This window comes from Lathamus discolor, chromosome 5, assembly GCF_037157495.1.
Source record: "Lathamus discolor isolate bLatDis1 chromosome 5, bLatDis1.hap1, whole genome shotgun sequence".
In the NCBI taxonomy this organism is placed as follows: domain Eukaryota; kingdom Metazoa; phylum Chordata; class Aves; order Psittaciformes; family Psittacidae; genus Lathamus; species Lathamus discolor.
This window is the reverse complement of record NC_088888.1, coordinates 46,724,067-46,738,220: the sequence shown is the minus strand read 5'-3', so window position 1 is coordinate 46,738,220 and position 14,154 is coordinate 46,724,067. Positions and strand designations below refer to the sequence as shown.

Below are 14,154 nucleotides of genomic sequence, written 5' to 3'. Positions count from 1 at the left end.
CTCCAGGCTGAACAGCCCCAACTTTCTCAGCCTATCTTCATACTGGAGGTGTTCCAGTCCCCTGATCATCCTCGTGGCCCTCCTCTGGACTTGTTCCAGCAGTTCCATGTCCTTTTTATGTTGAGGACACCAGAACTGCACACAATACTCCAGGTGAGGTCTCACAAGAGCAGAGGAGAGTGGCAGGATCACCTCCTTTGACCTGCTGGTCACGCTCCTTTTGATGCAGCCCAGGATATGGTTGGCTTTCTGGGCTGCGAGCGCACACTGAAGCCAGCTCATGTTAAGTTTCTCATCAACCAACATCCCCAAGTCCTTCTCCGCAGGGCTGCTCTGAATCTCTTCTCTGCCCAACCTGTAGCTGTGCCTGGGATTACTCCGACCCAGGTGTAGGACCTTGCACTTGGCATGGTTAAACTTCATAAGGTTGGCATCAGCCCACCTCACAAGCATGTCAAGGTCCCTCTGGATGGCATCCCTTCCCTCCAGCGTATCAACCGAACCACACAGCTTGGTGTCATCAGCAAACTTGCTGAGGGCGCACTCAATCCCACCATCCATGTCAGCGACAAAGATGTTGAACAAGACCGGTCCCAACACCGATCCCTGAGGGACACCACTCGTTACAGGTCTCCAGCCGGACACCAAGCCATTGACCACAACTCTTTGCATGCGGCCAGCCAGCCAGTTCTTTATCCACTAAGTGGTCCATCCATCAAATTGATGTCTCTCCAATTTAGAGACAAACTTTAAAATTTGGAGACAAACTGTAAGCCAAATTTAGAGACAAACTCTAAGCCAAAAGTTATTCCTACCTCCCACTATAAAAGGTGGGTTATGAATAAGAGATTAAGCACCTGAAACAACTTAGTGGTAGGAAAAATAGCGAATGAAAGTTAGATTTCAAAAGTACACTCTTAGAAAATGAAGGATGCAATATAGTTGTTCTTCCTGAGCCATTTCTGTTTTAGCTCAGGAACTGATGTGTTTTTCTTTTGTCAAGTACTACTACTTAACTTTGGTGTGTTCATATATAAAGTGATGCATTTGCTTTGCCTCATAGTAGGGCATGCTCATAATGTAAGGTCTTTGGAAAAGTGTCAGTTGCAGCTAGAAGGCATCAGGGCCTCAATCCCATAACATGAAGCTGGCAGATAAATGTCAGTGAGAAGCATCAGACATCAGGGAGGCTCCGTGCTTGTGGGGGGTTCTGTCTATGCACATAATGAAGAGCCAGCAGGAAAAGAACAAGATGAATCAATAGCCTAGAAGTTTGTTTTGCATATTGTTACAGAACCTTGTCAGCCTAGTGTTTAGGAGGATTTGGTTGCAGAGGCTCCCTTGCAAGGTCACCAAAGCAGCAGTGCTGTCTATGCCAGGATCTATGCTACCTATGCATAGATCTGTATTTCAAAATACCCCATAGAAAGCGAAGGGTTTACCTAGACTAAGCACTGAAGAGATAAAAACACAGACTGTTTGAAGGACAAAATACATTCCACGGTGGCAAAAGTTCACATGTGGCAGAGGCAGAGGTGGGAGAGTTTATAAAATCTTTGTTTAACACTGTCTAAGGAAAAGTCATGACCCACCACCTTTCGCCCCAGAACCTTCCCCACAGACCACCTCAACAGCAATCTCTTGAGGTCACCCCAGAACTGCACTCTGTAGAGAACCTCACTCCTTCAGAGGACTTCTATCTGCCTAAAGGAGTTTGCTTTTAATTTTATGAGGTGTCAAGACAGTGTTAAAAAAAACAAAAAAAAAAAAAACAAAAAAAAAAAAAAGGAAAAAAGGAAGGAAGAAAACCAGGGGGAAAAGAAGAAGAAATATCCAAGGAATTATTACCTGGGGAGTTTGGGTGATTTGCTAGCTCGACTGATTTTGGGAGATTTCTTTGCTGCCCAGTCATCGCTCAGTTCGATATCGCTGGAGTCAGAGCAGTTGCAGCTGTCAATCACAGTGGAAATCAAGCTGTTTCCATAGATTTCATCTATCAAGACAGACCCCAGAAAATGTGAGTGGTGCTTCAGAAAACTGATATCAATTGCAACCATCAACCATCAGAAGCATAAATCCAATCCAGAGGCAGCAGTTGAGATAAAACCATGCAGAGAAAAATGAACCGTTCTTCACCCTGCCGTTCTTCACCCTGCCTAGTATAAATTCTAAATTCACAATGATTTGAACCTAAGTGAACATGATTCAGAGGGGCGAATTTTAACTCAAAACTGATATTAAAGAATATTTTCTGCTGATTATCAATCTGTTCCCCACTGTTCAAAATAGATGAAGTTCCCTTTTGTAAAACAGAAGAGACAATAGTATAATTTCAGAGGCTTGAGCCCAGGTCATGCTACGATTTTCTTTAACTATTGAGGATTTAATATCTAAGTCTTTCTACATAATTTTTTTTATACAGAGCAACAATTTAGTGATACCTGCTTTTCCATCTGTTTTAGGATCCATGATGACAAACTCTGGCCGCAACTTGCTAATGCGACGTCCCTTCAGTATAGGCACCAGTCCCCCGAGGTATTCCAGATACAGAGTATAACATGGACCACCAACCTCTGGGTCATCTTCTGTCCGCTTCATCGTGCAGTGAAGCCGTTCATTACCAGCTGTTGGGTAGCTGACAAAATCTCTCATGTTGTTTGGGTCTGGGATAGGAGGCTTAATTAAATGAAGAAAGAGAAAGTTTCCTATAGGTTATTGTGGTTTTTTTCCTGTGGTGACTTAATCCCAACACAACTAACTGAATATGAACCCATCTCTAACTTGGCAGTTCAAGATTAGTACAGGTTACTGCGTGAGTTATGCAGGACCCACATCCAAGACAGAGTAGCTGTGTGTTATTTAGTTAGGCCAAAAGCAGCTGTACACAGAAAACTGGAACTAGTTACATGAAAAAGGAAGGTTGGACCTGTGATTAGATCACTGAATTAGACAAAAAACGTGTCTTCAAGCCTTGGCTTCTCTTTTTTAACTTGGGTAATATGGTCAAGCCTAAGTCTCAGAATATCTTGTCTCTTGGTGGTCCTCCAAGTGAACTTGGCCACTCAGGTCCCATTCCTGGTTAGCACCAGTACATGCTAAGCCACTATGCTACAATGTCACCTGTGGAAGAAGCTTGTACTTCTTATATCACTTCCAAGCACATGACCCACCTTTGCTGAGGGCCTATTTGTGTGCAACGTGAAGAAATAAGAACACAAAGCTCAGGGTGGGTTACTTTGCCCTGCTTGCCTACACACTGTATTAATCCATAAAAAGCTCAGTCCTAAAGCAGTAGACTGCTTTTGTCTATAACAATAGTGCCTGTGTGACACAAATAGCACTAATGCGTATAAGTCAACACAGTTCCTTTCAAAATGAAAGTACAAGGAAAAAAAGGAGGGGAAAAAAAGGAGCCTCCTTAATCTGCTGAGATGGATATAGGCTGAGGAGTGATCTATGATGTAGTGCTCAAGCTGGAGGTGGAAGAGGAATGCATGCAGGGAAGACAGTGCCTTTTCAGGCACTGGAGGCACAGCCGACAATGTTGGTGGGAGTATGTGCCTGGGGGAAAGCCAGGGAAAGTATGGATCAGTGTTGAGGAGGCTCCAGAAACACCCACGAAACAGCAGGGAGGGGCACGTGGCTTCTGGGAACCCTGCATCAGCCTCTCAGCTATGCAGCCCCCCTCTAGGAGCTGACAGAAGGGTTGTTGGCAAGTACATTCTGCTGTACTGCCTCTTCCCCTCTGAGCTCTGTCATGGCTCCCAGCCTTGCTACAGCCAACAGCTGCCTCCATCCCATCCAATCCCATCCCATCCCATCCATCTCCTCCCCAACACCCAAGCAAGCATCACTGAAGCTCTAGAGAGCTTCAGGGCTGGCTCTGGGACAACATGGAAAGCATCCTGGGGAGAAACAGGCATGCTAGAAAGAACTGAGAACCACTGGTGTGTTAAATGCTCTGCATTTGATTTGAAGATCGAGGAGTTACGGTTACAACAAGGCATTTATTCTTCTCTGGCAAATGAAATGTTTCACAGTTGCACAAATTGCCCTCATTAGCAGTACCCAAATGGAACTGTGCTGGATCATTATTTTACAGGCATAATTTATTCTCATTTTAGCTGGGCCAACTCCACTGATTTCAAATTAGTTATTCTAGCTCTGCCTTGTTTTAACAAGGATCTGAAACTGGCTCAGGAGAATGCTGTTAACACATATACAGAAAATACCTAACACAAAAATGTATGTTTGAATGTAGGGCATTTACCAGCTAATGCTCTGGTTTATAGGCTGTGATAAAGAGTTCAGAAATCCTGAGATACGACTGCAGGCAAAACCATGAAACAAAGGGGCTGAGCAGATGGCTCTGCCTGTGGTACAGGAAAAGGCATAATATCCAGTTCATTTTCCACAACACTGTTGTAAGAGTACCCTTAGCAGAGCTCGCTGTCAGCAGAAATGTCTGGGCAGCCACAGGTCTCAAAGTGTAACTTTCCTGGCAACATAAGGACTCATGTAACAAGTAGGAAAGCAACAGTTTTACAGCTGTGTATCTCTCCTATGACTGTGACACAGCCTTACAATCACTGTGAGCTGCTTCAGAAGTTTTTCTGAGTCACCAGCATATTTTACCCTTGGGATCTCCTTGGACAGTCCATCCCCCATGGAATAAAGCAGATCAGCATGTGTGAGCCTTCTGTTGAGATTTTAATAGGCACCAAATAGATTAGTGGGCTCTTGAAGAGGACAGGAATGACCCTTAATTAAGCTTTTAAAATGATAATTATGGTAACTGTAATATCATTTAGCCACTGCCACTTAGTAGCACCATGGGATGGAAAGCAAGCAACCTTTTCCTCTTCCTCACACACACACACACACACACACATTTCTTTCCTTTTACCTTGATTGTTGGTATAAAGGCAGTGGTGAGGTATGAGCAGAGCCGAGGGGGCAGGGTCAGTTTGCTGATATCCTTGTCATCCCGAAGGCAGCTAGCAATGGTCTGCTGGCACAGCAGCTGCAGGCTGGAGACCCTGTGCTCCACTCTGACAACGTACAATGCAGGTCCGGAAGCCATCAGCAGGCGCGAATCTCTGTGACCCCAACAGATGGAGATGATGGGACGCTGCGTGGAAAGGAAAAGGATACCACTTTAAAAGAGCCCGTACTTGCTTAGAGATAGCTGCACACACAGCAAGTGACCCCACGAATTTGACACCAGCCACATTACCCCAAGTCTTACAGAAACTTAAAAATGCATACAATTGCCCAAAACAAGGGAGAAGGATGTAAACATCTGAAATTATCAATATCAGTGGTTGATGTTTATACAGGGCTTTTTACTCACAAGGCTTAAAGCCCTTTACACAAGGAATTGTCTATCAAATCCATTGGAACAGGTTGTCCAGAGAAGCTGTGGCTGCCCCACCTCTGGCAGTGTTCAAGGCCAGGTTGGACGGGGCTATGAGCAACCTGGTCTAGTGGAAGGTGTTCCTGCCCATGGCAGGTGGGTTGGAACCAGATGAGCTTTAAGGTCCCTTCCAACCTAACCACTATATGATTCTATGATAAGTGACTTTCAAGTCACACGATATTAAAAAGCAGAATCCTTTGATGCCATAACCAGATGACTTTTTTCGTTCATCTAATCAATCCTCATCCATTGGTAATGGCTCACATTTTACAACTGAAAAGTTAAATTATATACCCAGAGACACTTAGTAAACTACTGGACAAAATATAGACAGCTTTCTTGTCTTACACTGAGACTTCCGCTGCACAGTATCTCTTCTGAACTATTCCCAGAGGAATTGAAATGTGGAAAAGCACCAGGAACAAAAGAGAGAATGGCCTTTTGTCTTTTGCTTGCTACACTCAGAAATGTCTAAATTCATGACAGCAAAACCAGTCAGGAGTGACTGGTACTAAGTGTCAGAACATGGAGCAGAATTAACAATAAACAACTCAAATGCTGTTCTGGACATTATTCCCTGCTGCATGAACATCAATAGTTCATGTGAGGATACTGAGCTGTGCTTGCAAGGAGCTCTTTAACCTCTCCTCCTAAACCCCATCTTTTTCATGTAAAGCACCAGTCTGTTGTGACCTCTTACAACCTATTACTTTTACTACACTATTACTTTTGCCCTTCATAAGTGTTAGCTACATCCACCTCTCATCTCTTGCTTTCTGTTACAAAGCATCTGCATTTGCATATATACACAGAAACTGGATGGAATTTCAATCCCGTAACTGCTACCTCTATACAAATAAACAACACAGAATAAACAAAGAACTCTCATGTCATGAAGAGTACTGTGCAGCAGGTTCTAATCAGTGAACTACAAAAGGTTTGCTCTTTCCTGTAGAGGGCTCCCTCCTTTTCATAATCCGTGACACTCCAAATCTTAACCAAACATGTTTTTAATCTGAATTATGAACTGTATTTACTGAAAGGTCAAGGTCTCTTCGAAATGTTTGCTCTTCACCAGATGCACAAACCAAGAATTAACTATACAGAAGACAAGGGTAAAGGCACCATCTAGAGCAACTTTTATCCACTCCTCTCTAATAATATGATACCCAGATAGCTGGGTTAGATCAGCCTAGAAGTTATCAATCTCATCTGGAGAAGAAAGCTTTCCCTTCAGTAACAAATTCAAGATGCTTAAAGGTGAGAAACTGGGACAAAATGTTTTTATGTGAATGATATGAAGCAAAATGCAGCTGCACAGTACTATATCAATATATATCATCAAGATACAGGATTGGAAAAAATAACTTTTTGAGAGAAAAGACCTTCCCTCCCTCATCTTATCCTAGATATATATTTCAAGGAAAACACTGGTTTTAAAGTGGGAGGAATGAAGAAGCTTCATTTTTATTGCATCTAGGCAACAGCACACACACACTTCCATGGAGGCACAAACCATCAGGCTGACTGATAACGCAAAGAGAAAGTAGCAACGTGTGAACCATGTGATTTTCACAGTAATTGCTAAAGGCATTTTGTAGTCGAGAACTTCAAAAGAACTGAGAAATCCTTTGAGTACCATCAATAATTATTACACAGTTTTTCATAACCATAATCTATGGGACAGGGCCTTAAATTTGATGGGAGATCACATAAGGGATACCTTACTGATTGGTATTTTCATGATTTGAGAGTTTGGCTCAGCCCTCATATTGTTGGGCAGTAATGAGACAGTTCAAGCTTGCAAAATGAATGCAATTGAAAAGGCACTGACACAAGCTAGGTACCTGCCATATCTCATATATGACAGCCTGATAAAGGCACTAGTAGAAGTGACCCTGATTTCTCCAAGTACTGAATTCTGCACAGGCAGAACTATGACCTGATCATTACCATGGGATCCAAGCTGCATCCTTCTGTTCACCTTGCATCAAGTAAAGCCTACCTAAAAGTACAGTGAAGGAACAAACAAGGATGTGACTTCACACACAAATCTTTAATTACTGGATAGAGTCTAATGCCAGAAGTCTAATATCCCAGCTAGCATAATCCAATATAGCACACCCAGAGAGCCCTACCATGAAGTCTAGTACTGCAGCTGCTATAACCCAATATATCATACCCAGGCAGGCCTCTCTTCATCCAAATAGAGTCAAGTGAAACCACGTCTCTCCTCAGGTTACTGCTGCATGCAGAGAACAGCAGAGATGCAGATACTACCAGCGCAAGAACATTTGCAATCTTAGACATATTCCCAAGGAAGAGGTTTTTCAGAAGCTATGAAACACTGGGTAGCACCTCTGGCAACACAGCACTGTGGAGCTCAGAAGAGTAGAAAGTTACAGGTTGAAAGACATGGCCTCACTACATGATTTCACCATAAGCAACCATAGTTCAGCCATCTTTTAAGCTTCTGAATATCTGATTCCCTTATGTTTGGTTACAGATTTTTATGTAAACAATATGTCAGTGGCTGCATGTTTAAATACACACACACACAATACCTACAAGAGTTGTACTGTTTGTAAAACATGGCATCTCTACTCTATATTTAGGCTTCTTACACACCTCACATGTTTTAATATTTTCAATCTCATCAAAGAGCACTTGTACCATATTGGATTGTCTTCATTTACTGATTCAGAGATGCCTTGCCTACCTTTTCTATGGATGGTGGGACCCACAGTAGTTCTCAAGCTTAACATCCAGCTACATTTCCTTTATGGCAAAGGGCTAAGATTTAAGATGAGGTTCAGGGAAAATTAGTCTGTCATTACAGGCTTGGGGAAAGAAAAGATCACCCAAATGCCAGATCTCGCCTGACCTTTAAATGTACTGCTCAAATAATATTTTTCAATAACTATGCTTCCCACTCTTTCCCTTGACAGACAGGGGTATGAATCAATTACTGCAGCAAGTCAGTTATGAGCTGGCCACAGCTTTCCTTCCAGACTCTGCTGAGAAAAAACAATTGAATTCCAACATCCAACATAAAACATCCGTTTATTTGCACTGTTTTAGCAAAGCAAAAAAGGAAGGAAAAAAGTTGTTGATACCCATACTGTATCTGTTAGAAAATGAACAAGCAGATCCCAGCACAGAACAAATTACTTTCCATGTTTGCACACTTATTTTTCTGCTAGGAACAAGGAAATGCAGCCACAAATATAATGTCTACTGAGAATTTCTAATCTCACTTTGCATATAAATATCTTGTCAGATTTTCAAAAATCTCAGCACAAACTGTAATATACCTGAATTCCTGGGTTTAAATACAAACACGTAAGAAAAAGACATGGAAACCCCTTGAAATTTTACATACAGATAGGATTCAGCTCTATTACAATTATATATTAGAAATAATTGGCTAAAGGACAATAAAATGAGATGTTGTATCAGGAGAAATGCTGACTGAAAACCCATCTCAAAAAGTGGCCAACGGGCAGCTCTTTCACCTTTTCTTTCAGAGTGGGCTTGAAAGTCAGCTACATCTGTTCAAATCTTTACCCCCAGCTGGGATGTTGACTCCCTTTAGAAAAGCACGTGGGAATGGATATTCCTGCTCAAAGCTCCGTGGTTGCTTCTCATAATTCACTCATCTGTCTCTCTTCAGGAGAGAACACAATTTATATGGCTTTCATCACTTGTATGCAGTTCAGTCAATGAAAACACTGTTCAAGCTGATTTGTGCTGCCTGCTTTGAGCTCAGAAATCCTGAGCCACAGGGCCTGCTGCTGCTTGAACTAATCCCTTATCTTCTGACACTGGGAGTCCCACTGGTAATGAAAGAAAAACGGTATTCCAGGGCAGAAAGCCTAGCAACAAGAGGGATTTTTCTCAGGAGAAAGAACCCAACTGCAAAATAGTATGTAGTGAATGGTATGTGTAAGTAAAACTCTGGTATCTGTTGCCTGCTCACTCTCACTTTAGACTGCTGATGTGGAGATGAACATTCTTCCCTCTCCTTTTCCCAGAGAGAAGCTGGAAGGTACAACAGCTGCAGTGCCCACACAGCTCTTCTGAATTGCGCATGCACATCTCTGTACTGCCACAGCATTCACTGCTGGCTGCTGAAAAGTAACGTAACTTCTTCATTCTTCTGTTCCCCACATTAACAGTGGGAATAATATTCACTACTAGGGATTGAAGGTCCTAAAAACAATGAAGGCTGTGATGTGGTCAGAAATGACACTGCTCTGTGGCTTTGTTTGATTTTTTTATGCAGATGTTTCTTATAGCCTCTGTTTGGTTGGGTTTTTTTTGTTTTTTTTTGTTTTTTTGTTTGGTTGGGGTTTTTTTGTTTTTTTTTGTTTTGGGTCTTTTTAAAGATTCTAATACAACATTGAGATCCCATTGTAGCAAAATGAGTCATTGCTTAGACAAATGTCTCCATTTTCCAGTCCTCATCACAATCCATTTCTGCAGCAATCAGAGATGACCTTATGGCCTATATGGAAAATATCACAGTCCTTATTGATATCCCAAAGAATGTTTCACCACATAGTTCTAGATGGTTGCTCTTGTTCCTGTAAGAAAATAAACTCTTCTTGAACCTTTATTGTCATCCAATAACAACTAAATAGGATTAATTTCAGGTGATACAAATGCAAGGCAATGTTAATTCAGAAGCAACAAAACCTGAATACTCTATCTGAAATAAATGAAGAGAAAATAAGCAAGGTCAGCTCAGCTAGTTAACATAAAAGGCAGCCTCTTATCTCAAAGCTTTTTGATCTGAATTTAACCTGAAATTGCATCCTCCTTCTCAGCCTTAATAAAATAGCTTTTACACAACTACCACATTTCTGCAGGATCACATCATCTTAAATCTATCCGTTCAGATGCTGGGACATTTCCAGCTGAGAAGCAGCCGTGAAATGCTGTGAAGGCTGCTGCTGAGAACAGCAGGTTTAGAGCAAGAGGGTCTTCTCAAAGACTCCTGGAGACATCTCGAATAAAGATTTAGTGTTTGGTACACCACTTCGAATTAGGGTTTAAAAATATTACAGTGATAAAAATGCAATTACAATTTTTCTGCATCTAATCCTGTTGCCTATACGACTGATTCCGGAACATGCCAGGCTCAGCTCACTCTCATCCTTCTTTGCACTTGAGGTTTAGTATGTTCTTACATCAGTTACATAGTGGTATAAAATCATAAGCTAATGTAAATATACTGTAGAATTATACGTGTACAGATTTGATCAGCATCACAGTTTCTAAATCCATGTTCTGGTTCCCCTGGTCTTCCGTGGGACATATAAAAAAGGAAATCATAAAAAATGAAGAAGGAACCAAAATATAAACTACAACTTTGAACCATTAGACAAAAAAATTTCCCAGGTTTATTAAAGCTGGCAGTTAAGTAATTTTGAAGTGATCCTGTAGGAAACTCCTCTGTTTAAAGCTTAAATGGGAAGACAGGAAGCAGCTGTATCCACTCAGAACCACCAGCAGGTACAGTTAGTTGATACAATAAAGACCTGCCTGCACATCTGACAAGAAATTCTGAAGTGACAGAACTGGGTCACAGCATTTTAGCAAGACTGTAAAACAGTCTTGAATGAGTTGATTATTCTCATCCTTGCTTGATGCCAGGGAAAGGTTGTGAGGGTTTAACAAATAATGGAAGAAACCAACATACCTCCAATAAAAATAATAATGCTGTTGTAATCACAATTTTAAACGTTGAAAAAGCAGGATCATGAAAAAACTGCCAGCTACAAGAAATGGGTATACTTTTGGTACATCATGTTGGTGTTCACGTACGCAAGGGTGAGTTTAGTAAGAGCTAAGTTTTACAGAATTTGATACTATATTTTTTGAATAGTTAACAGCTGATCAACAGCCTTTAAGATATGCTCTTCGTATTAAATAAGTAACCAGTATGGAATCTTTGGAATCACAATATAGATGCAATTTTATAGAACTACTTCCAATAGGATCATGGAATCATATGATCACAGACTGGTTTGGGTTGGAAAGGACCTTAAGATCATCTAGTTCCAACCAGGGACACCTCACACTCGACCATGCCACCCAAGGCTCTGTCCAACCTGGCCTTGAACACTGCCACAGATAGAGCTTTCACCGCCTCCTTGGGCAGTGGGTTCCAGTGCCTCACCCCTCACTATAAGATAAAAGTCTTGTGTGACTTTCTGAAGACTTTTCTGAATACTTCTCCTCATTCTTTCAAGGTTCAAACCAGTCTGATTCCATGAGGCAGAAGTTCCATATTTGCCCAACCCACACCTTTTTTCCATCTCTTTCAGCTTTTTCAGCTCTTTCTACTACATTCTGCAAATACATTCTCACAGCATGTCAGGGTGGGAGACTGATGCCTCAGACCAGGGAAGAAGAGAGGCTGTAATACTATAACTTTACCACTCTGTTTATGAATGTTATTTTTCATGCAAAGCGTTGTTCATTTGGATACTTCTAAAAAAGTGTGATTTCCCCATCTAGGGTTTTATAGTCAGCAAACTAGGTTTATGAACTATAAATTCCTATACTGAAGGTAAGAGCTTACGCGAGTTAATCAAATGAGACAAAGGATGCCAAAGCTGTCTTGAAGATGGAGGGGAAGATGGTGTATAAAACACCTTGAAGGGAACCATGACAACAGTCATCATCAAGATGACTAATCTGCAGTACCCAAATCTATTCTACCTTGGGGTCTGCACTGACTTTATGTTAGGTAACATTCCAGCCAAGTTGCATATAAATCCTACATCAGTTTAGATTGAGTTTTGCTATAAACAGTAAAATCTCTTGTTTCCTGAATATCCTACCAAAGACAGGACAGACAAACAGCATAATCAAAACCAGTTCAGTATACTTTACCGATAACATTTTCAGACATCTGCTTTATCAAAGAATTGGGACAGAGGACCACACGGAAAATCAGTTGTGCATCTGTAACCTACTACTTTCTATGTTTGTTGCTCCTTTACTTTTTCTGACTATTCAGAACAATGCTCATTTAGAATAAACTTGCTTTTCCAGTCACATTTGCTTGCTTCAGAAGAAACAGTTTTGGAGGAAGAATTTGAGATGAGGAAATTATTTTCTTCAATTAATTTCTTCAGTAACCAGTGATGACTTTTATAAAATCCCATTACAAGGCTGTCTATCATGGTACAGAAAACTAATTAATTTACTCTGACGAATTACTGGAACCACTGACTCACTGTCATCTCTGCACACACATCTTCGGAGTAGAGGCAGAGCATAACAAAGTTACTAGCAATTTTTTTTCAAGAGTGGTTTTTATCTATTTTTATTTTAGTAAATCAAATACTTAGCAATGTTCTAGCATACCTGTCACTTAGCTGGTAATGCTGCCAGACCAGCACTCAAATACACAGAAGCATAAAGTCCACATAAGCAGAAGCACATGTCCTTCTGAAAGACCCCTCACTTCCTCTGGAAGCTAAGTAAATATGAACTTATGCACACTAATAGAGAGAATAAACACTGAGTTAATAAGAGGAGTGGCTCTAATTTTAGGCAGGTTTATGCACAGTTTTTTCCCAAAGAAACAAGACTCCATGATGGTGCTATTAAAGGGGTGATTATTTACCCCCTGGCCCCTCTCTCCTTCACTTCCAACCTGGCTTACAACTTCCGAAGCCGCTGGCTTTTCACCTCAAGTTGACAATGGGGAAAGAAATCTTCATGATACTAAAATACTGCATTTTCAGTGAAAATTAGCAGCTGGAAAAAGCATAGAAGCTCATGTTAATATTTCCACTACGAGAGACACTGCAGTATGGACTTGGCAGTTACCTGTTCTGTATGATCTGTCAGTTGTCCTAAAAGTACTTATACAATGGCAGAATAATTAGCCCTTACATATGCCACAGTATGTGCTTTCTCCCAGATGATTAAGTAGAGAAGAACTCAGAAGAGCGGAAAACATGAAAAGAAGCTGAAGTGATATGGGGAGAAATGAGAGGAGATGAAGGTAGTAGCTGGTGCAGTGCTCTGTTTTGTCTTTAGTCTGAGAACAATGCTGACAGCACACCGATGTTTTAGTTGCTGCTCAGTAGCGCTTACCCTGATCAAGGACTTTTCAGTCTCTCATGCTCTGTCAGTGAGGAGGGGCACAAGAAGCCAGGAGGAAGCAGAGACAGAACACCTGACCCAAACTAGCCAAAGGGGTATCCCATACCACAGCACATCCTGCCCAGCATATAAACTGGCGGGGAGTTACCCGGAAGGCCAGTTCACTGCTCAGGTCAGGCTGGGTATTGGTTGGCAGGTGGTGAGCAGTTGTACTGTACACTACTTGTGTTTATTGTATGGTTTTGTTTTCATTTCCCTTTTTAGTTTTATATTATCTCCCCTTGTTATTTCCCTTATCATTATTATTAGTAGTAGTTGTTTTATATTATACTTTAGTTATTGGACAGTTCTTATCTCAACCTGTGGGGTTTATATTCTTTCAATTCTCCTCCTCATCCCAACCAGAGGGAGGGAGAAGAAGGGGGAAAGGGGGAGAGCAAGTGGCTGAGTGGTTCTGAGTTACTGGCTGGGCTTAAACCACAACGGAAGCTTAAACCACAATTTGACTTCACAGCTTGACACTAGAGTGTTACACTGCTACAACAGCTAATATGGACATACTGTATTCTGGTACTGAAGGAAGAGAACAAGGTGTGCTTTTTAGCTGG

General features: G+C 41.4%; 1 protein-coding gene across 13 annotated transcripts in view; it reads right to left on the bottom strand.

Moving 5' to 3' along the window:
• Positions 1 to 14,154, bottom strand: part of TULP4 (TUB like protein 4) — a 155,714-nt gene that overhangs the window by 18,968 nt on the left and 122,592 nt on the right. For all 13 annotated transcript variants that reach the window (XR_010613089.1, XR_010613091.1, XR_010613090.1 and 10 more), the window contains 3 exons: positions 4,907 to 5,131; positions 2,442 to 2,676; positions 1,849 to 1,993 (listed from right to left, as the gene is read on the bottom strand). Coding sequence is in view for 10 of the 13 variants with exons in the window: in XM_065680646.1 (XP_065536718.1) it covers positions 1,849 to 1,993; positions 2,442 to 2,676; positions 4,907 to 5,131 (605 nt within the window). In the remaining 3 variants the exon portion in view is untranslated. The remainder of the gene's footprint in view (positions 1 to 1,848; positions 1,994 to 2,441; positions 2,677 to 4,906; positions 5,132 to 14,154) is intronic.